General features: G+C 46.0%; 1 protein-coding gene across 1 annotated transcript in view; it reads left to right on the plus strand.

Annotated features, from left to right (window-relative positions):
- The first annotated feature begins 21,935 nt into the window (after positions 1-21,935).
- The window catches only part of SLC25A43 (solute carrier family 25 member 43), a 44,907-nt gene continuing 43,877 nt past the window's right edge, over positions 21,936-22,965 (plus strand). Inside the window, exon 1 of the mRNA XM_075323835.1 lies at positions 21,936-22,269. Coding sequence (XP_075179950.1) covers positions 21,998-22,269 — 272 coding nt within the window. The 5' untranslated portion in view covers positions 21,936-21,997. The remainder of the gene's footprint in view (positions 22,270-22,965) is intronic.

Raw genomic sequence — 22,965 nt, forward strand, 5'->3', positions numbered from 1 at the left:
TTAAATGGCTTTGGGCCACTGATCTCACACCACAATTGCATATCTAGTGATGCCTCTAATCAAACTCAAGTGACTCCAGCCTGGCCCAAAGGGGTTCTGGGCATCAAAACTGGCATCAAAGTGGGCACGCAGCCAATTTTCACAGATTTGAATAAGTAACTGGTGTTTTTGAGGGGTTAAATGGCTTTGGGCCACTGATCTTACGCCACATTTACATACCTAGTGATGCCACACATCAAATTCACATCACTCCAGCCTGGCCCAAACAGGTTCTGGGCATCAGAACTGGCATCAAAGTGGGCAAAACCCCAGTTTTCACAGATTTGAATAAGTAACCAGTGTTTTTGAGGGGTTAAATGGCTTTGGGCCACTGATCTCACACCACATTTACATACCTAAAGATGCCACACATCAAATTCAGATCAGTCCAGCCTGGCCCAAACAGGTTCTGGGCATCAGAACTGGCATCAAAGTGGGCAAAACCCCAGTTAGATTTGAATAAGTAACCAGTGTTTTTGAGGGGATTTTGCCCACTTTGATGCCAGTTCTGATACCCAGAACCTGTTTGGGCCAGGCTGGAGTGATCTGAATTTGATGTGTGGCATCTTTAGGTATGTAAATGTGGTGTGAGATCAGTGGCCCAAAGCCATTTAACCCCTCAAAACACTGGTTACTTATTCAAATCTGTGAAAACTGGGGTTTTGCCCACTTTGATGCCAGTTCTGATGCCCAGAACCAGTTTGGGCCAGGCTGGAGTGATCTGAATTTGATGTGCGACATCACTAGGTATGTAAATGTGGTGTGAGATCAGTGGCCCAAAGCCATTTAACCCGTCAAAAACACTGGTTACTTATTCAAGTCTGTGAAAAGTAAGGTTTTGCCCACTTTGATGCCAGTTCTGATGCCCAGAACCTGTTTGCGCCAGGCTGGAGTGATCTGAATTTGATGTGTGTCATCACTAGGTATGTAAATGTGGTGTGAGATCAGTGGCCCAAAGCCATTTAACCCCTCAAAAACACCAGTTACTTATTCAAATCTGTGAAAACTGGGGTTTTGCCCACTTTGATGCCAGTTCTGATGCCCAGATCCTGTTTGGGCCAGGCTGGAGTGATCTGAATTTGATGTGTGTCATCACTAGGTATGTAAATGTGGTGTGAGGTCAGTGGCCCAAAGCCATTTAACTCCTCAAAAACACCAGTTACTTATTAAAATTTGTGAAAATTGGCTGTGTGCCCACTTTGATGCCAGTTTTGATGCCCAGAACCCCTTTGGGCCAGGCTGGAGACACTTGAGTTTGATTAGAGGCATCACTAGATATGCAATTGTGGTGTTAGATCAGTGGCCCAAAGCCATTTAACCCTTTCACTAACATACTTCGGTGCCCACTTTGATGCCCATTTTTTTGCCAGTTTTATAATTTTCGCAGCTGGTTTTGAGTGTATGTATATTAGGGCTCATCAGTGCATTGTATTTTATTATTGTCATGTGTTATTTTTGTTGATGAATGCATAAAAAACTGAAAAAACTAAATTGCCGAATAAGAAACTGACGAATAAGAAACCAACTTCAGCATCGTGAGCTCAGTGCCCCAAACTCACTAACCCTTTTGATAAATCCCTTTGTTGCCACTCGCTGCATTATATTTTACCATTGTGATCATTTCTGATGGTTATGAACCACGACTACCATATATTAAGGGCATGTCCGCATACAGCATTTTTGTTTTATTTTTCTGCGTTTTTTTTTTTTAATGCAAATTAAAAGCTGTTTTTTACAGTACCAGTAAAGTTATGAGATCACTGGGAGAAGTGAGTGTGTGTATATATACAGTGTATATAAAATATAGCTCCCTAGATAGATAGATAATGTCCCACTCCCCTGCATAGTGTAAGCTTGCACCTTTTAGTGCCTTTCTTGTGGCACTAAAAGGTGTTTAGCCTTGTTTTTAGCCCCAAATTCATTATTTTCCCCCAAAAAACGTGGGTTCCCCCTATTTTTTGTAGCCAGCTAAGGTAATGCAGACAGCTGAAGCCTGCAGACCACAGCTGGCAGCTCTACCTTTGCTGGCAATCCAAAACACAGGTCACCCCATACTGTTATTTGAAATTATTTATTTAAAAATTAAATAAATAATTAGGAAAAAAAATAATAAAACAGGGTCGTGCCAAAATTGGATCACAGCCAAGGTAAAGCTGTGGTCTGGTATTCTCAGGCTGAGGAGGCCCATGGTTATTGGACCATCCCCAGCCTAACAATAGCAGGCAGCAGCCGCCTCAGAAGTGTCGCATCCTTTAGATGTACCAATCCTGGTGCTTTGCCTCGGCTGTTTCCGTTGCCCTGGTGTGGTGGCAAACGAGGTAATAAATAGGGTTGATGTCAGCTGTGAATTGCTCGCTGACATGAAGCCCAGGTATTAGTAATGGGTGTCCACAAGATAACCCCCCGTTATTAATCCAGTCGTTGAACAAAGAAAAATAAATTTTATTACAGTTTTGTTTGTTTTTTTATGTCTGCTGTAATCCATAGTGAGGTCCCACGACAATTCCCAAAAGCGAGCCTGAAAGATATCAAAAGAGAAAACTATTAAACAAAAAAAGACAAGAGACACCCTCATTCACCAATTTATTTCCCAAGCAAATCCCTAATCCGGGTCCAGCATAATCCAATAAGGGGATCCCACGACCATCCATTGGCTGGGACAGCAGTGCCTGCACTCACACCCTGCTATGAGAAGCAGTGCAGTGACCTGAGATAACCTCATGAGGTCAGTCAAGGTCACCGCAGGAGCTCACATAGCAGCGTTTGAGCAGCCGCAGGCGTCACAAGCACTGACGTCATGAGATTAGCTCAGTTCATTACCTGAGGCGATGAACTTTGCTGATCTTGTGACGTCACCACTTGTCACTGAGTTCCATGACCACGGGACTCTCACGCCAAGTATCACGAGAGCCCGCAACGTCCCCCCTCATCACAGCCGTGGGCCTCCCACAAAATTGATGAGAAAGTGTCGGTCATTGAACTCAATTGAACTCAGTAATATGCTGACGCTCCTCCACTTGGTTGTCCAACAGAAACGACCTAGACAGCACCTCAGCCTTGACCTTCTTCTTAGCCAGGCGGAAATGCAGAACAAAGGGGTCGAAGAACAATGACCACTGAGCTTGGCAACCTCAGAGTCGACTGTAGGTAGACCAAGTTTGTGTGGTCGATGTAGATGATGACAGCATGCACTGCTCCCTCCAGCAGATATCGGCATTCTTCCAGAGCCATCTTGATCGCCAACAGTTGTCGGTCGCCAGTTGAGTAGTTGTGCTCAGCAGGAGAGAAGGCCCTGGAAAAGAATCCACAAGTTACCCTCTTACCGGCAGCAGACTTCTGCGTGAGGACCACACTGGCACCAGAGGACAAAGAATCTACTTCAAGGATGAACTGCTTGCTAGTCTCCGGTCTATGCAGCACCAGAGCCGAATAGAAGGCCTGCTTCAGGGCGACAAATGTGTCTTCTGCTTCTGGGGTCCACACCTTTGGATTCACCCTCTCACAGGTCAGAGCTGAGATTTGAAGACTCTGGGACAAGAATTGCGGGATGAACTGATGATAAGAATTGGTGAAACCGTGGAACTGCTGGATCGCTTTCAAAGATGGGCTGAGGACACTTCAGCACTGCTGATACCTTGTCTGGTTCCATTCTCAGGCCGGTGTCTGACATTATGTAGCGTAGGAAAGGCAGGGAATGTTGCTCAAAGAGGCATTTCTCATATTTGGTATAGAGACAAATCTTCCTTAAGGCCCCGTCACACACACAGATAAATCTTTGGCAGATCTGTGGTTGCAGTGAAATCATGGCCATATTGTTCTATTTGTACACAGCCACAAACCTGGCACTGATTGGCCACAATTTCACTGCAACCACAGATCTGCCAAAGATTTATCTCTGTGTGTGACAGGGCCTTTAGTCTCTGCAGCATCTGGTGAACATCTCTTCTGTGTATGGGCAAATCAGGAGAAAACACCAAGATGTTGTTATGGACAAGATTATGAACTATTATGAGTATTAAGAGTTATATGAAGATATCCAAAAACCAGGATTTAAGATAGTGCTTGAACTGTGTACCACACCTATATTTGCGCTCAGACATCATAAGACTCATCAGACAGTCTGGACTTTCATGTGACAAGTGAATCATGCTAACATTTGCCTAATATACGTTCTTGAGTTTTCTCCTCCAGATCCAAGCAGATCTTTCTCTTTCTCTGTCTTTTTCTCTCTCTCGTCCTCTTTGTCTCTTTTTCTCTCTCTCTCTTTCTTTCTTTCTTTCTTTCTTTCTTTCTTTCTTTCTTTCTTTCTTTCTTTCTTTCTTTCTCTCTTCTCAATATTTCTCTCTTCTCAATCTTTCTCTCTCTCCCTCTCTTTCTCTCTCTCTTCCTCTCTTCTTAATCTTTATATCTCTATTCCTCTCTTTTCTTTCTCTCTCTTCCTCTCTCTCTCTTTTTTACAAAAATCCATGCATCCCACTACAAAAGATGTTGGACCTGGGACCAGGAGATGGCTATCTTCCCTCTTCTACCCGATACTTTGTGCCAAGAAGATGATATCCAAGCCTGTGGACCAGAAGATGACTGTGCATCCCACCTTTGATGATGTCCCACCATTACTGCCTGAGGACTGAGGAATATGAGACTGAGTGAAACCAACCCTGATAAATATGAGCTGATGAGAGGACTACCACCACTCCCCCCCCCTTCCTGAATAACGTGTGCCAGCGTGAAACATAGCCATGAGGACAGTCAAGAGGATACAGTCAGGATCTGACTTCCTATGCATAGTCTGTTGGGTGGGGAGATTCGTCCACAAGGGATGGGTTATCTCGTATGTGAGTGAGGTAACCATCGGCATTAGGACAGATCAATAGACTCGGAAAAAAGTAAGGAAAGACTTTTGGCTATCTCCAAAGGGGGGGAATGTTATGGACAAGATTATGAACTATTATGAGTATTAAGAGGTAAATGAAGATATCCAAAAACCAGGATTTAAGATAGTGCTTGAACTGTGGACCACACCTATATTTGCATTCAGACATCATAAGACCCATCAGATAGACTGGACTTTCATGTGACAAGTGAATCATGCTGACATAGCTTAATATAAATGAGGAAATGCATTGTACATTAAAGTATACTGTATATCACAGAATAAGCTATTTCACGGGTTGCCCAATAGGAGACGTGTTACGTATTATTGGCTCCTAGCCAACTGATTTCTTTTAAATGTATGTGGACTTTGGTAATTAAACTAGTCATTTTCTAGGCAGATCCGTGTGCATTTCTCTGGTCTGTATGGAAGAATAGTATGCATGCTACTAACAAATGACTCATGATTTGGATGCAGACGGGGTTACGGTAGATGCATAATTAGATTGCAATCACTGTAAATTTATGGCCCCCTTAACAATGTCATCTAGGTACATGGCAACGCATGAGTAGAGCAGATCTCGGAATATATTGTTGACGAATTACTAGAGGACTGCTGAGGCATTGCTGAGCCTGAAAGGCTTTACAGATACTCATAGTAGCCGTCACAGGTATTCAAGCCCGTCTTTCATTTGACTCCCAATCGTATCCGCACCGCGCACCAAGATTGAGTTTGGAGAAAATCCTTGATCCTCGGAGGCGGTCAAACAATTCTGGTGTAAGTGGCAGCGGGTATTTATTCTTTATCGTAATTTTTTTGAGACCTCTGTAGTTGACACATGACCGAAGAGACCCATCCTTTTTCTTTACAAAGAAGAATCTGGCACTGGCCGGTGAGGAGGACTTTTGGATGAATCCTCTTGCCAGATTCTCCTTAATGTACTCGGACATGGTATACAGTTAGGTCCAGAAATATTTGGACAGTGACACAATTTTCGCGAGTTGGGCTCTGCATGCCACCACATTGGATTTGAAATGAAACCTCTACAACAGAATTCAAGTGCAGATTGTAACGTTTAATTTGAGGGTTTGAACAAAAATATCTGATAGAAATTGTAGGAATTGTACACATTTCTTTACAAACACTCCACATTTTAGGAGGTCAAAAGTAATTGGACAAATAAACCAAACCCAAACAAAATATTTTTATTTTCAATATTTTGTTGCGAATCCTTTGGAGGCAATCACTGCCTTAAGTCTGGAACCCATGGACATCACCAAACGCTGAGTTTCCTCCTTCTTAATGCTTTGCCAGGCCTTTACAGCCGCAGCCTTCAGGTCTTGCTTGTTTGTGGGTCTTTCCGTCTTAAGTCTGGATTTGAGCAAGTGAAATGCATGCTCAATTGGGTTAAGATCTGGTGATTGACTTGGCCATTGCAGAATGTTCCACTTTTTTGCACTCATGAACTCCTGGGTAGCTTTGGCTGTATGCTTGGGGTCATTGTCCATCTGTACTATGAAGCGCCGTTCGATCAACTTTGCGGCATTTGGCTGAATCTGGGCTGAAAGTATATCCCGGTACACTTCAGAATTCATCCGGCTACTCTTGTCTGCTGTTATGTCATCAATAAACACAAGTGACCCAGTGCCATTGAAAGCCATGCATGCCCATGCCATCACGTTGCCTCCACCATGTTTTACAGAGGATGTGGTGTGCCTTGGATCATGTGCCGTTCCCTTTCTTCTCCAAACTTTTTTCATCCCATCATTCTGGTACAGGTTGATCTTTGTCTCATCTGTCCATAGAATACTTTTCCAGAACTGAGCTGGCTTCATGAGGTGTTTTTCAGCAAATTTAACTCTGGCCTGTCTATTTTTGGAATTGATGAATGGTTTGCATCTAGATGTGAACCCTTTGTATTTACTTTCATGGAGTCTTCTCTTTACTGTTGACTTAGAGACAGATACACCTACTTCACTGAGAGTGTTCTGGACTTCAGTTGATGTTGTGAACGGGTTCTTCTTCACCAAAGAAAGTATGCGGCGATCATCCACCACTGTTGTCATCCGTGGACGCCCAGGTCTTTTTGAGTTCCCAAGCTCACCAGTCAATTCCTTTTTTCTCAGAATGTACCCGACTGTTGATTTTGCTACTCCAAGCATGTCTGCTATCTCTCTGATGGATTTTTTCTTTTTTTTCAGCCTCAGGATGTTCTGCTTCACCTCAATTAAGAGTTCCTTAGACCGCATGTTGTCTGGTCACAGCAACAGCTTCCAAATGCAAAACCACACACCTGTAATCAACCCCAGACCTTTTAACTACTTCATTGATTACAGGTTAACGAGGGAGACGCCTTCAGAGTTAATTGCAGCCCTTCCCTTAGAGTCCCTTGTCCAATTACTTTTGGTCTCTTGAAAAAGAGGAGGCTATGCATTACAGAGCTATGATTCCTAAACCCTTTCTCCGATTTGGATGTGAAAACTCTCATATTGCAGCTGGGAGTGTGCACTTTCAGCCCATATTATATATATAATTGTATTTCTGAACATGTTTTTGTAAACAGCTAAAATAACAAAACTTGTGTCACTGTCCAAATATTTCTGGACCTAACTGTAGGTCTCAGCCTGAGGCCTGTTTCACACGTCAGTGAAAAACACAGACGTTTTTCACGGACGTGTTAAAAACGCATATTGCCCTCCGTGTGCCGTGAATCACGGCACATGTGGGTTGTCCATGTGCAATCCGTGATATGTGATCTGTACTCTGTGATTGCACATGGGCTTAAGGGGGCTTTACATGCTACGATATCGTTAATGTTTTATTGTCGGGGTCACGTTGTTAGTGATGCACATCCGGCGTCATTGACGATATCGCAGCGTGTGATACTTACCATCGACCTTAAGCGACCTCAAAAATGGTGAAAATCGTTCACCATGGAGAGGTTGTCCCAAAACCAAAAATCGGTAATGGTTGATTATCGATATGGTTCGTCACTCCTGCGGCAGCACACATCGCTGTGTGTGACACCACAGGAACGAGGAACGTCTCCTTACCTGCCGCCGGCCACAATGCCTAAGGAAGGAGGTGGGCGGGATGTTGTACATTAAAGTATACTGTATATCACAGAATAAGCTATTTCACGGGTTGCCCAATAGGAGACGTGTTACGTCCCGCTCATCTCCGCCCCTCTGCTTTGATTGGACGGCTGCTTAGTGACGTCGCGGTGACGTCGCTGTGATGCCGAACATCCCTCCCCCTTGAGGGAGGGATTGTTCGGCAGTCACAGCAACACCGCCGACCAGGTAAGTGTGTGTGACGCTGCGGTAGCGATAATGTTCGCTGCGGCAGCGATCACACGATATCGCATCTACGACGGGGGCGGGTGCTTACACGCTCGATATTGCTAGCAATTGCTAGTGATGTCGTAGCGTGTAAAGCCCGCTTTATACTCACCTGTCCTGTTCCTGCTGTCCATGGTGCTGAAGTCTCTGGCATCCGGCCCCCGCTGTCTCTCACCTCTGCAGCTACTTCCGGGTCGGCTCTGGCTGCATACATGAATATGTATGCCATAATGAGCCGGCCAGGAAGCTGCAGAGAGCAGAGGCAGAACACAGCATCGCTGGAGATGGGTGAGTTGAAAATGTTTTTTATTTGCAATATACGTTTTTTTCTGGTACGTGTTTCACTGATCACACTATAGTGTGGTCCGTGGGACATCAGTGATGCCAGAAAAAAACTGCCTTGTGTCAGTGCGGCGATCACGGATACGTGTGTGCGCCGCACGGAGAAAAATCACTGATGTGTGAGCAGACCCATTGATTATAATGGGTCTGCGTATGTCAGTGATTCTGGTACGTATAAAAAAGCACATACGTACCAGAATCACTGACGTCTGCAACAGGCCTGAGACACAGGGCAGATACGACATTTTTGCACTTTCTAATTGCTTTCAATGGTGAAAAATTGCTGCACAAATGCTGAAGGAATTGACATGCTGCTTCTTTAAAAAACACAGCAGTTTTCTATTTCAGTCATGCACAAAAGGCAATTGTGTGGATGAGATTTCTGAAATCTCATAGCTTTTGCTGGTAATGTAAAAAGCGGCTTTTACATAAAACGCATGAACATTTTTTTTTTTTAAAAAAAAAAAACCTCAACGTGTGAACATAACCTTACAGTCACTGCTCATTACACAGTCAACCAGCCGCAATCACTCCCCTGCACTTTGATTGAAAGGCTGCTCTGCACACATACACTGCAGGGCAGGATGTCAATCAATGTGCAGGGGAGTGATTGCAGCGCGCTCACTGTGTAGTGAGCAGTCACGCTCCATGCACTGCCATGAGGACTGCAAGCGAGCAGCTGCATGGAGAATAAAACTTTACAGTATGAAAATAAGGTGGCTAAGCATGATTTAATCGCTAATTAAACTCCAAGATTATTAACCCTATTTCTGCAGGTAAATATTTTTGGACATGACTGCTTCTCGTTAGATGTATAAGCTATATAGATGCTTTAAAAATGTGAGCGAGAATACCCTACTTTTGGCTTTAAAAATGTAAGTCATCATACCAGAGGCTAGAGAATGTGCCATACAGTCCCATGGTACCCATTGTCTCTCGGTGTCTGTGCTCCTAGCCAGTCAGACTGAACATTTCTGCACTGCAGGTCAGTTATGCTGCCCTCTGTTGGTAATTTGTCCTTATTACATATAGAGAAAAGCTGTAAGGAAGATCAGCAAAATCACAATGCAATAAAGATATTTCTAGGGAAACCTCTTTTAACCCTAAAACCTGTTAATGGGGTCTGGGAAACCCCATGTTGTCTTCATATCCGTTGCACATGTTGCATAGCACGAGGCTGTTTCCTTGTGAGAATTTAGTTGAAGATTTATTGTTGAAGTGTGTTGTAGTGTTATAATTTCTTGCTATTGACGCGCCCACCGGGGCCGTGGGGCACTCGTTACCGGGCAGCGGTTCTGTCTCTGGGACGCTGCGGTGGCAGGGCCTGGTTCAGTGACCCCGGCGGCATCAGTGATGGGGAAATAAGAAGGGAATGATGGGGGTAGTAGTTATAGTTTGTCGTGACTCCACCTGTGGTACTTGGCCAGTGATAGCCGACGCTGCGGGATGGGACCTCTACGGCTGACGATGGCGCAGCTTGGTTGGTATAGCTCTCCACAGGTAGATCTGGGCCCCAGGGCCGATGGGAGTAGTAGTCTATGATGGCGGGGATGCAGGGCTCGGGCGCAGGTGAATAACGGAGCGACCCAGGGATGCAGTGTCAAGGGTTTTTACTCACTGTAGAAGGTTCCAAGGTAACACGACATGTCAGTGACCGCCTTTGGAGTGCTGGGTTTCACTGTGATGGGCTCCAGTCGATCCCGGATAGTTCAGAGGTCAATACCGGTGCACCTTCATGTATTCCTTTCCCTGGTCGTCTGCCTGCGCTGACTTCTCGCCCTGCTGTCCTGCGCCTACGCACACGGTGCCCTGAGCCAGTGTCCGTGGATCCTTCACAAGGGGAGCCTGTCGGCCTAGTCCCTTTGGTTCTTTGTGGTCACCTTCCAGTGGATTCGTGTGCGGGTTTGGCTTCGGTCCTTGAAGTGACCTAGGCCTCCGGTTTTACTAGATGAGCATGTTGGTTCTTCTCCTCTAGTCTAGGGACCGGATCCCCGTTTTGCAGCCACATTCTTCCGCTCCGATATGTCGTATGTGGAACGAGTCCACGGGAGTTTGGCGCACGTCCCGTGGCTCTAGGACCCTTCCTCCTTGCGCCTGGGTCGAGCTGCATGAGCTCCAGACCACAGGTCTTCACTCCTCCACTGCTACTTCTCGACTCCCTTTCACTACAGTGTCCTCCCACTAACTAAACTCCACCCCCAGGCCAAGTTAGAAGGGGGGAGGAAGGTGCCATCACCAGTGGTGTCTATACATACCATTAATGACACCAAGCCCTAACCCTGACCCGGTGGGGAGCTACTAACAGAGTGTTGTGTGTTTTTGTGTGAACCGGTGGATGACCTCTTCCTTACCCAGGGGTGGGATACCACACCCCTGGCTGAGGTGCACTACCTCTGTGGCAACTGAAGCCTCAGGGGCGCCACACTATATACTGTATTTTTCGGATTATAAGACTCACTTTTTCCTCCCCAAATTGGGGGGAAAATATGGGTGTCTTAGTCCGGATATAGCTTACTGGGGGGCGTGGTGGAGTGGAGTCACAGCTGAAAGAAGTCGGCGGAGGCACTGCATGCTGTGGGCCTGAGGCTGGGAGGAGGGGGTGTTGCGACGGCATGATATGGGCTTCATTGATCTTCGGTCTGTGGATGCAATGGGCTACAGGATAATGGCTGTGAATGCAGCCCAAGCGCAGACTGGGAGTCTTGGAGAGACGAGATCTCAATATGCACTTGCACCACTTCCGACGAGATTGACTTCAGGAAAATGGCTGCGAAAGTGGCACAGATTAAGATCTGGGAGAGTCAAGATCTTAATCTGCGTGTGTGCTGCATCTGTAGCTACTATCACTCAGTAGATCCAGCTGAACAAGTGAGAAACCTTAAAGAATATGTGTGTAATGTAATATTACTAGTAGTGTAGATCATTTATTTATTTTTTATTCTTTTTCTTTGTGTGACATTTATAAAGTGCCACCATTGTGATTTCTTCAATTTTCTAATAAGATGATTATATTGTATTAGTTTTGTATTTTTTCTGAATTTTCTAGAAAGTATGAATGTTAGTCAACACATTAAGCCTAATTACTGAGGCTAAGGGGTACTTCACACACAGCGAGATCGCTACTGAGATCGCTGCTGAGTCACGTTTTTTGTGACCTCATTAGCGATCTCGCTGTGTGTGACACTGAGCAGCGATCTGGCCCCTGCTGTGAGATCGCTGCTCGTTACACACAGTGCTGGTTCGTTTTTTTATTGTTGCTCTCCCGCTGATAAGCACACATCGCTGTGTGTGACAGCGAGAGAGCAACAATCCTGAATGTGCAGGGACCAGGAGCCGGCGTCTAACAGCCTGCGGTAAGCTGTAACCAAGGTAAACATCGGGTAACCAAGGTGGTTACCCGATATTTACCTTCGTTACCAGCCTCCGCAGCTCTCACGCTGCCAGTGCCGGCTCCTGCTCCCTGCACACGCTAAGTTAAGCGGTGTGAGCTGGTAACTAAGGTAAACATCGGGTAACCATACCCGATGTTTACCTCAGTTACCAGTGTCCGCAGCTTCCAGACGCCGGCTCCGTGCAAGCGCAGCGTCGCTTGCACGTCGCTGCTGGCTGGGGGCTGGTCACTGGTCGCTGGTGAGATCTGCCTGTTTGACAGCTCACCAGCGACCATGTAGCGATGCAGCAGCGATCCTGACCAGGTCAGATCGCTGGTCGGATCGCTGCTGCATCGCTAAAGTGTGAAGGTACCCTAACACTTGCATTCAGGGCCACCATCAGAGCATTACAATCATGACTGATGTAGGGGGCCCAGTGAAGAGGGGGGGGCGATGTAATACTTAGCTGTGTTAAGCACCGGGCCCCGCTCTTCACCGGGCCCCAGGCACAGCTGCAGCAGAGGGGCCTAGCAGCATCGCTTCTGCCACTACAACACCTAAGTTGCATGCGAAGCCTTTTTACGGGCATCACATGCAAATTAGCCACGTGTGCTGCAGTCAGTGAGTGGAGCAGAGCAGGGCTCAGGTGTGCCATCCCACTTCCCAGAGTGCAGCAATGTGATGAGGTCATCACTCTGCAACCTCACCACATTGCTGCAGGTAACAGGGTGGCGGAGGTGGCGAGGACGCGGGCGGCAGCCAGCCAGGGCAGATAAGCACTCATTCAGCTGAAGATGATTGCCAAGGGTGGTGGGGGGGCCCGCTGACCCCAACCCCCCGCTGAACCCAGCCCCTGCCTTGCTTCAGCTGGATGTGCACAATCCTGCTGAAATACTTAGCGATTCAGAGTGGAGGCCGTGCGACGTGGGAGCTGGGGAAGGTGAGTAAAATTTTTTTTTTTTCTTATTGCGGCAAACAAATATGCCAGGAAGGGTCCATATATACCAGGAAGAGACATACAGTACAGACCAAAAGTTTGGACACACCTTCTCATTCAAAGAGTTTTCTTTATTTTCATGCCTCTGAAAATTGTAGATTCACATTGAAGGCATCAAAACTATGAATTAACACATGTGGAATGAAATACTTAACAAAAAACTGTGAAACAACTGAAAATAAGTCTTATATTCTAGGTTCTTCAAAGTAGCCACCTTTTGCTTTGATTACTGCTTTGCACACTTTTGGCATTCTCTTGATGAGGTTCAAGAGGTAGTCACCGGAAATGGTCTTCCAACAGTCTTGAAGGAGTTCCCAGAGATGTTTAGCACTTGTTGGCCCTTTTGCCTTCATTATGCGGTCCAGCTCACTCCAAACCATCTCGATTGGGTTCAGGTCTGGTGACTGTGGAGGCCAGGTCATCTGGCATAGCACCCCATCACTCTCCTTCTTAGTCAAATAGCCCTTACACAGCCTGGAGGTATTTTTGAGGCCATTGTCCTGTTGAAAAATAAATGATAGTCCAACTAAACGCAAACCGGATGGAATAGCACGCTGCTGCAAGATGCTGTGGTAGCCATGCTGGTTCAGTATGCCTTCAATTTTAAATAAATCCCCAACAGTGTCACCAGCAAAGCACCCCCACACCATCACACCTCCTCCGCCATGCTTCATGGTGGGAGCCAGGAATGTAGAGTCCATCCTTTCACCATTTCTGCGTCGCACAAAGACACGGTGGTTGGATCCAAAGATCTCAAATTTGGACTCATCAGACCAAAGCACAGATTTCCACTGGTCTAATGTCCATTCCTTGTGTTCTTTAGCCCAAACAAGTCTCTTCTGCTTGTTGCCTGTCCTTAGCAGTGGTTTCCTAGCAGCTATTTTACCATGAAGGCCTGCTGCAGAAAGTCTCCTCTTAACAATTGTTCTAGAGATGTGTCTGCTGCTAGAACTCTGTGTGGCATTGACCTGGTCTCTAATGTGAGCTGCTGTTAACCTGCGATTTCTGAGGCTGGTGACTCAGATAAACTTATCCTCTGCAGCAGAGGTGACTTTTGGTCTTCCTTTCCTGGAGCGGTCTTCATGTGAGCCAGTTTCTTTGTAGCATTTGATGGTTTTTGCCACTGCACTTGGGGACACTTTCAAAGTTTTCCCAATTTTTCGGACTGACTGACCCTCATTTCTTAAAGTAATGATGGCCCCTCGTTTTTCTTTACCTAGCTGCTTTTTTCTTGCCATAATACAAATTCTTACAGTCTATTCAGTAGGACTATCAGCTGCGTATCCACCAGACTTCTGCACAACACAACTGATGGTCCCAACCCCATTTATAAGGCAAGAAATCCCACTTATTAAACCTGACAGGGCACACCTGTGAACTGAAAACCATTTCCGGTGACTACCTCTTGAAGCTCATCAAGAGAATGCCAGGAGTGTGCAAAGCAGTAATCAAAGCAAAAGGTGGCTACTTTGAAGAACCTAGAATATAAGACATATTTTCAGTTGTTTCACACTTTTATGTTAAATATTTCATTCCACATGAGTTAATTCACAGTTTTGATGCCTTCAATATGAATCTATAATTTTCAGAGTCATGAAAATAAAGAAAACTCTTTGAATTAGGTGTGTCCAAACTTTTGGTCTGTACTATATATACTACGAAGGGGACAGAGCACAGGGGCTGATTTTATATATATATATATATATATATATATATATATATATATATATATATATATATATATATATATATATATATATATATACACACACCAGGATGGAGACAAATAAATCCTAACGAGGACATATATACCAGGAGAAGCCCAAGATGAGGACATATATACCAGGAGGACAACATATATGTTAGGAAGGGCGCAAATAAACCAGGATGGGGATATAAATACTAGGATGGGCCCAGGAGAGGGACATATATACCAGGAGAATATTACACATAGGGGCAGTGTGCGTGTGTGTATGGCAATATACATAGGAGCAGTGTGTATAGGAGGATATATATATATATATATATATATATATATATATATATATAATATAAATATATATATATATATATAGATATATATATATATAATATATATAAAAAGAGGGGCAGCTTGTGCGAGGGATAGTATACAGAGGGACAGTGTGGGTGTGTGTTGGGGCATATTATACAGATATACAGAGGAGCAGTGTGTGGGGGAATATTATACAGAGGAGCATTATGTGGGAGAGATATTTTACAGCGGAGAAGGGTGTGTGGGGATATTATACAGAGCGGCAGTGTGTTTGGGGGGATATTATACAAAGGAGCAGTGTGTGTGGAGAGATATTGTACAGAGGAGCAGTGTGTGTGTGTGGGATATTATACAGAGGAGCAGTGTGTGGGAGATATTTTACAGTGGAGCAGTGTGAGGGGGATATTATACAGAGGAGCAGTGTGAGGGAGATATTATACAGAGGAGTAGTGTGTGTGTGGGGATATTATACAGAGGAGCAGTGTGTGTGGGGCTATTATACAGAGGAGCAGTGTGTGTGGGATATTATGCAGAGGAGCAGTGTGAGTGGGATATTATACAGAGGAGCAGTGTGTGTGGGGGGGATATTATACAGAGGAGCAGTGTGTGGGGGGATATTATACAGAGAAGCAGTGTGTGGGGGATATTATACAGAGGAGCAGTGTGTGGGCGATATTATACAGAGGGGCAGTGTGTGTGTGGGATATTGTACAGAGGGGCAGTGTATGTGGAGAGATATTATACATAAGAGCAATGTGTGGGGGATACTATACAGAGGAGCAGTGTGTGGAGAGTTATTATACAGAGAAGCAGTGTCTGTGGGGGGATACTATACATGGGGCCGTGTGTTAGAGATATTATGGAGAGGGGCGCTGTAGGGGGTGTATTATTAATTTTCTGAGGGAAATACTTAATTTTCTGGAACAACTTCAAAGGTGCTAACACTTTTGGCCATGACTGTGTGTGTGTGTGTGTGTGTGTGTGTGTGTGTGTGTGTATATATATATATGTATATATATATATATATATATATATATATATATATATATATATATATACACACACGCACACACACAAAGTATGATCGACAGGTTTCCTTATTTTTTTATTTACATTAATAATGGCCACATCAGCACATTAAAATATATACAATATCACTGTAAACTGCCTAGTTTTGCAATATTTAAACATGTAAAGGTCTTTTTCCTTTAAAAAGAAGAATGGGCAAAAATACATTAGAAAATCACAGCAATTTGATATAAAGCTGCAGGCAGATATTGATGCGGTTAGGCCTCTGAATTTACATGGACATTGTGAGAATACACCCAAAAGGGGATATCCTTATTTTCTAAGATGCCAAAAGCACATTCTAATAGATTGCAAAATTGGGACATATATGACATGTCAAAGAGGTTGCAGCTATTTAAAAAATCAGCAAATTGCCAACATGTTTGGCTCTATGTGGTCATGGCATTTGTTTTTACACATCAGCAGTGAGGGTGTGTGTACATGATGTCTTTAAGGTTCTGTGCGCACTAGGAAATTTGATTTTCTTAAGAAAAATCCGCACCCTCTGGCAGATATCTGCACCCGCGGGAAAAAACGCACCGAAAACGCACCGAAATCCGCATGCAGTTTTGCCGCGGTTTGTTGCGTTTTTGGTGCGGTTTTGCCACGTTTTTCCGCGGGTTGGTCCCTGCGGTTTTTACTATTATCTACGGTAAAAACACAGGTACCTTCGGAAAAGAAGTGACATGCTACTTCTTTTTTGCTGCAGAAAAACTGCAGAAATTCTGCAGCAAAACCTGTAGGAAAAAAACCACAGTGTGTGCACAGCATTTTTTATTTCCCATAGATTTTGCTGGGGAAGGACTGCAGAAAGGTTATGAACAAAAACTGCACCTTTTCTGCAGCAAAAACCGCGGCAAATCCGCGGCAAAAAATGCAGTGTGCGCACAGGGCCTAAGAAGCTGGCGGAGAAGAGGATTTCCTAGACAGAATGGCTTCAGAATAAGGCTGGCGGTCATTTTCCGGAAGCAGCTTCCCGGGCAATTTTACAGTCTTTTGAAGCGGTTCTGGCACCAGAGTCTTTTCCATATTTGTTCAACTACAAAGAATGGGCGCCTTTCAAACAAAACCACCCAAAAGATGAACTTCTTTTAATGACTTCATGGTTTCCCATTCCTGAAACGTGTAATAGCCTTGACATAAGGCTGAACATGTGCACAGCAAGGTCGTTTTTACATTCCTGTACATTATGTTCATTTTTATGGTGCTTTTTCAGAAGGATACTAAGCTGAAAAAGATGTTGTGTCCACATCCTTCATGTGAATCTGTCAAAAGGTGTTTCCACCTAATGTGATAGCAGCATAAGGTGCAGATAGAGACCCTGATTCCAGCGATGTGTCACTTACTGGGCTGTTTGATGTAGATTTAATAAAATCACAAATTCATCAGCAGGAGATTATCCGTAGAGGCAGGGGCGTAACAACCGCGGTCACTGAGATCACGACTGCAACTGGGAACAGCGTCCGTACTGCAGAGAAGCTGGTCTGTTCAGTGGCAGACCTCGTGGCCGCTATGGAGCCTGTGAGTCAGGGGGGCCCGATGCCAGCGGTGGCACCAGGCTCCCCTCGCCCACGGGCCTTCGCCCGTCATCGCACAAAGTAATGATGAAGGATGGAGCGGAGCTCTCTGCTCCATCCTTCATCATTCTCTCCCTGTGCCTGCGCTCGATGTCTCAGTGCAGCAGAGCGCGGTGACGTCACCACTACGCACTGCTGAGCTGAGATTGCAGAGCGGGGACACTGACCGGAGCAGAGGGGAATGAGGACAGTCAGTACTTATTTGTATTTTTAATCAGTGAGAACAAGTTGGCCAGAGGCCTATGGTGGTGCATTAAACCGTATGGGGGATGCATAATACAATATGAAAGACACCTTATTAATTGACTATGGGGGTGCATTATAATATATGGGGGACTATGGGGTGCATTAAATGGTATGGGAGCTGCATAATATAATATGAAGGACAATGGGGCTGCATTATAAAACATGGAGAACTATGGGGGTGCTTTAAATGGTATGGGGCTGCATAATATAATATGAAGGCCACCATATACATCAGGGGTGGGAAACCTTGTCAAACAATTAACTCACCTCTACAACCCTATTGTGGTGGGTGGAGCTGCTTCTCTTTGGTGTGGCTGTGATGCTCGGGGATATTGATCATCTTACTTCTCACAACTGCTTCTCCAGGTTTGTCTCGGTCTGGAGCGCAGTCAACAGATTAGTAAATCATATAAATCACAGGAGGGGTTGGGGGATAGACGCATTGCGGCAGGAGGCTCACTGCACCGCAAGGAGGCTTGAGGCTCACTGCACCGCGGGGAGGCCCGAGGCTCACTGCACCGCGGGGAGGCCCGAGGCTCACTGCACCGCGGGGAGGCCCGAGGCTCACTGCACCGCGGGGAGGCCCGAGGCTCACTGCACCGCGGAGAGGCACAAGGCTCACTGCACCGCGGGGAGGCCAGAGGCTCACTGCACCGCGGAGAGGCACAAGGCTCACTGCACCGCGGGGAGGCACAAGGCTCACTGCACCGCGAGAGGCACATCACTGTGGGAGGCAGGAGACTCACTTCACTGCAGGAGGCAGGAGACTTACTGCAGAGCGGGAGGCAGGAGGGCTCAGTGCATTGCGGGAGGCAGGAGGCTCCCAGCAGTGGGAGGCATTTACAAAAGGGAGGCCAGTAAACCTGATGCTCTCTCTTCTTCTGTGGGACGCGAGCGCAGCGCATTTTACACTTACCCTGACCACAAAGTACGTCCTCAGCAGGCTGGCACAGGCCAGCAGGCTGAGGACCTAATGAAATGTGCGCCACACATGGTGATTTAAAGGGCCAGCAGCCAAGACCGCAGCTGCCGCCTGAGTATTGCAGTTCCCAGGAATTTGCCCAGGGGCCGCATAAAAAGTAATCGGGGGCCGCATACGGCCCACGGGTTGGAGGTTCCCCACCCCTGATATACATGGACTATGAGGGTGCATTCTAATACATGGAGGCCTATGGGGTGCATTAAATGGTATGGGGCTGCATAATATGAAGGACTATGGGGCTGCATTATAAAACATGGAGGACTATGGGGCTGCATTAAACGGTATTTGAGCTGCATAATACAATATGAAGCACTATGAGGGCTGCAATATAATATATGAAGGGTTATGTGGGACCCATTGTACTATATGAAAGGCTATGTGGGGGCCATTATTGTATTTGGAGAGCTATATACAAGGGGGGACAAAGATAAAAGCATAGAATGGGAAGGTTTTGTACTGAGGGAAAGAGGCTCCTTCCCATGCTCTGCTATACAGATTTCCCTCAGCACCCAGCTTTCCCATGCTCCGATATCATGGGAAAGCTGGGTGCTGAGGGAAAGATGTATATCAGAGTACGGGAAGGCTGCCTGCTGAGGGAAAGATGTATAGCAAAGCATGGGGAAGGTGCGTGCTGAGGAAAAGATGGATATCAGAACATCTGATAGAAAGAGGGATTTCAGATTATGGGAAACATGAGTGCTGAGGGAAGGAACCAAGTGTCACCGACACTACTCTGCAACCTGAGTGAATGCGTCATTATCCGGACCTTGAGTGTCGGTGTACTGTTGGGGGAGGCCAGGTCTAAACCTTGCAGTGGGGCCAATCAAACTCTAGTTACGCCACTCACTAGAGGACTACTTGGAGTGCTGCTATGTAGTCCTCCATATGAGCTCTGTATAACCCGCCTCCACCACTGATTAGCAGATTTCTGCCTATGCACAGTGTACACAGAAAACTGCCAATCAGAGATGTGGGTGGGGTTATACAGAGCTCAGCATTCAGAGAACTGGTAAATCTGAAGTAGACACAACAGTAATTTTATCAAAATTACAGCAAGCAGCCCAGTAAGCAACACATCGCTGGAATTAGGGTCTCTGCCCCTCTATCATGCCACTTTCAGATTACATAGCAAAAACCTGGTGACAGACCATCCAAAAAAAATATAAAAAAAATTAGAAAACCAATTACAGTTTCCGATGTTATGAATTGCAATATATTTGTAAAAATCGGATCAGATGCTATACAGTTGATCCATATGGGATCCATTTTTTTTGTGTATCCATAGACTTCAATAGGCAACTTTCATCTGAAATACAGAAGACATTAGCACATGCTGCGATTTTTGTCAACAAAACATTCAGCCCATATATTAAAACGGTTATCTTAACACCCCAATTGGATAAAAATGTTCAGTCTGACGTTAGTTTTTTTCACTGACAGCATTCGGATCGAAAATATGGTTGGGAGACCCAGCCTAAAAATATCAGCCTGCAGCTGCCCAGGATTGTGACATCCGTTAGATGCGACATTCTCACACTTTACCCAGCTCTTCCCGAATGCCCTGCTGCGGTGGCAATCAAGATAATATCAGGGGTTAACCGCAGCTCACAGCTGCAACTAAGCCCTAGATTGGTAATGGCAGGCGTCTATGAGATACCCCCATTACTAATCTGTAATAAGTGAAAAGAATAAACAAAAGCATTGAAAAAAATCCTTTATTTGAAATAAAATACAAAAAAAACACTCTTTTACCACTTTATTAACATTATAAACACCCCTGCAGGTCCGATGTAATCCACACGAGGTCCCACGACTTTTCAGCTTTGGTTTCCATAGACTGGCGTCCAGCCAGATGCCCTTGATCAATTGCGGGCCGGAACCAGGTTTTTCATTAACCGGTTATGCCCGCCGATCCAGGGTATCTGCGAGTCTGCCCGTCACTCGGGTTTTTTGTTTTTACAGTGTTCACTGAAGGGTTTAACTAGTGTGACAGTTTTATAGATTGTGTTGTTCCGGACGTGTCCATACCAAATATGTGCACTTTTTTTATTTTTGTCTTTACATGTATATCTTGGTTTAATATTTTTTTTCACTTTTTGTTTTTTTATTTTGGGATTTTTTTTTTAAATTTCACTTTTTTACTTAGTCCTTCTATAGTCTGATTGCTGGTATACTGTATTGCAATGCACCTGCATTTCCAATACATTATATTTTTCAGTGAGATGCTGACAGAAGCCTTTTAGACCATGCTCCTGGCATGGTCTAACAGGCTACTGTAGATGGCAGACCCAAAGGTCGTCATGATGTCCTCGGGTTGCCATGACTACAATTGGGCACATGCATTACATGGCAGGAATCCCAATCAGGTTGGAGAGGAGCACACTCCCTCTCCCAGCCTCCTAAATTGTGAGATCGCTATTGATTGAGGCATTTAGGGGGTTAAATATGTGGCTAGCAGCAGACAGGAGGGACAGATGCCACAGCATGGACGCCCATTGGACTGGACCACCCTAATTTACCTACAGCGCAGGAGAACATCAAGTGGTATTTTTGGCGGTGTACAGGGGGAGTCAATCACCCCTGTGTGCCTCGTATACTCCCCCCCCCCATCCTCCCATCCCGTCCTGCACGTGTGTGCTCCAGATATCACTATGTGCAGCTGTGACATGCAGGAGAATGTGGGCGGAGCCGCACTGTCACCTCCTGCAGGTACCGCAGCAGGCGAGTCACAGAACTCCAGCCGTTTCTGAGCTGTGGCGGAGCCTGCGGATGGATTCTCCTCTCACCAGCACTATGCAGCATCTCTGGCAGTAGACCTGTGTGCGGACGCAGCAGGGTCGCTCCATCCCGCGGTTTCCATAGCAGCAGAACAGAACGGCCGCACAAGTCGCACGTACAGGACACCTCACATCCCATTCCCCGGACATACACACATTTACCTGTCATTGATACAGCGTGAGGTCTGCGTAATTGGCTGGGAAAGACAGAATGGGCGGGGCTTATCATCACATTGTCCAATGAGAACCCTCTGAGCTGCTGATTGCCAATCAGACCCCCGCTCTGTGAAGTAGCGCTGACAGCGGGCGGTCTGCGGAGGCGCAGTGTGGCGCCGGTGTGTGGCCGCTGGTGACAGCACATACACGGCATATGGCGACCTTAAAGCGGGACTCCCGGCTCCGCTCCTGGCAGGGCGCGCTGTGCGGGGGCCTGGCGGGGGTGCTGAGCCGCTCCGCCACCGCTCCGCTGGACGTGGTGAAGATACTCACGCAAGTGGGGACCTTCCACTCCAAGCAGGGCTTCCTGCGCAGCTTCCCGGCGCTGTACGGGGCGGAGGGGGTGAAAGCTTTCTGGAAGGGCAACCTGACCGCCTGCGTGCGCCTGCTCCCCTACAGCGCCGTGCAGCTGGCCGCCTACAGCAAGTAAGTGGGGAACCAGCATCGGCTGCAATGCAAAATGCGAGGCCTTGTGCACATGCTGCGGTTTTTATGCTTGCTCTGGTGCAGTTTGTCTCTATCCTTATACCAGCAAAGTCTATGGGATATATGCTAGGTATCAATTCACACAGTAGAGTGTGAAGTCTATGTATCTGGGACGTGTGATAAAGCCGTGTACTGTTCAGGAGGCTATGGGTTCACACAGGGCATCTTTTTCTGCGTTTTTGGTGCATTTTTGAGGTCCCAAAAAAAAACGCATTTCCTTCCCCCAGCAAAGTCTGAGATTTCGATTTTGCTGTCCACATGTGCAGCTTTGGCTGGCTGCGTCTTTCAAAATGCAGCATGTCCAATTCTTTTTGCATTTTTACTGCGTTTTGAGCCCTTCCAGTCAATAGATTTCACTTACAAAACGTGGTAAAAACATGTAGAAAAATGTTTGTTTTTTTGCCAGTGGTGTGTTTTCAGAAAATGAAATGCACTCTCAGGCTGTGTGCGCACGTTGCGTAATTTAATGTGTGTACGCTGCATATTGCACTGCAGCGTAAACGCATGCGTCCTGCGTCCCCAGCACAATCTATGAACACTGTGCATAATCCATCCATACGTTGCGTTTGAGAGCGCAGCGATTTGTATGCTGAAATTTTGATCCAAATCGCTGCGCTCAAAAAAGCAACCTGTCAC

The sequence above is a fragment of the Anomaloglossus baeobatrachus genome, chromosome 9 (genome assembly GCF_048569485.1).
Source record: "Anomaloglossus baeobatrachus isolate aAnoBae1 chromosome 9, aAnoBae1.hap1, whole genome shotgun sequence".
Classification (NCBI taxonomy): Eukaryota; Metazoa; Chordata; class Amphibia; order Anura; family Aromobatidae; genus Anomaloglossus; species Anomaloglossus baeobatrachus.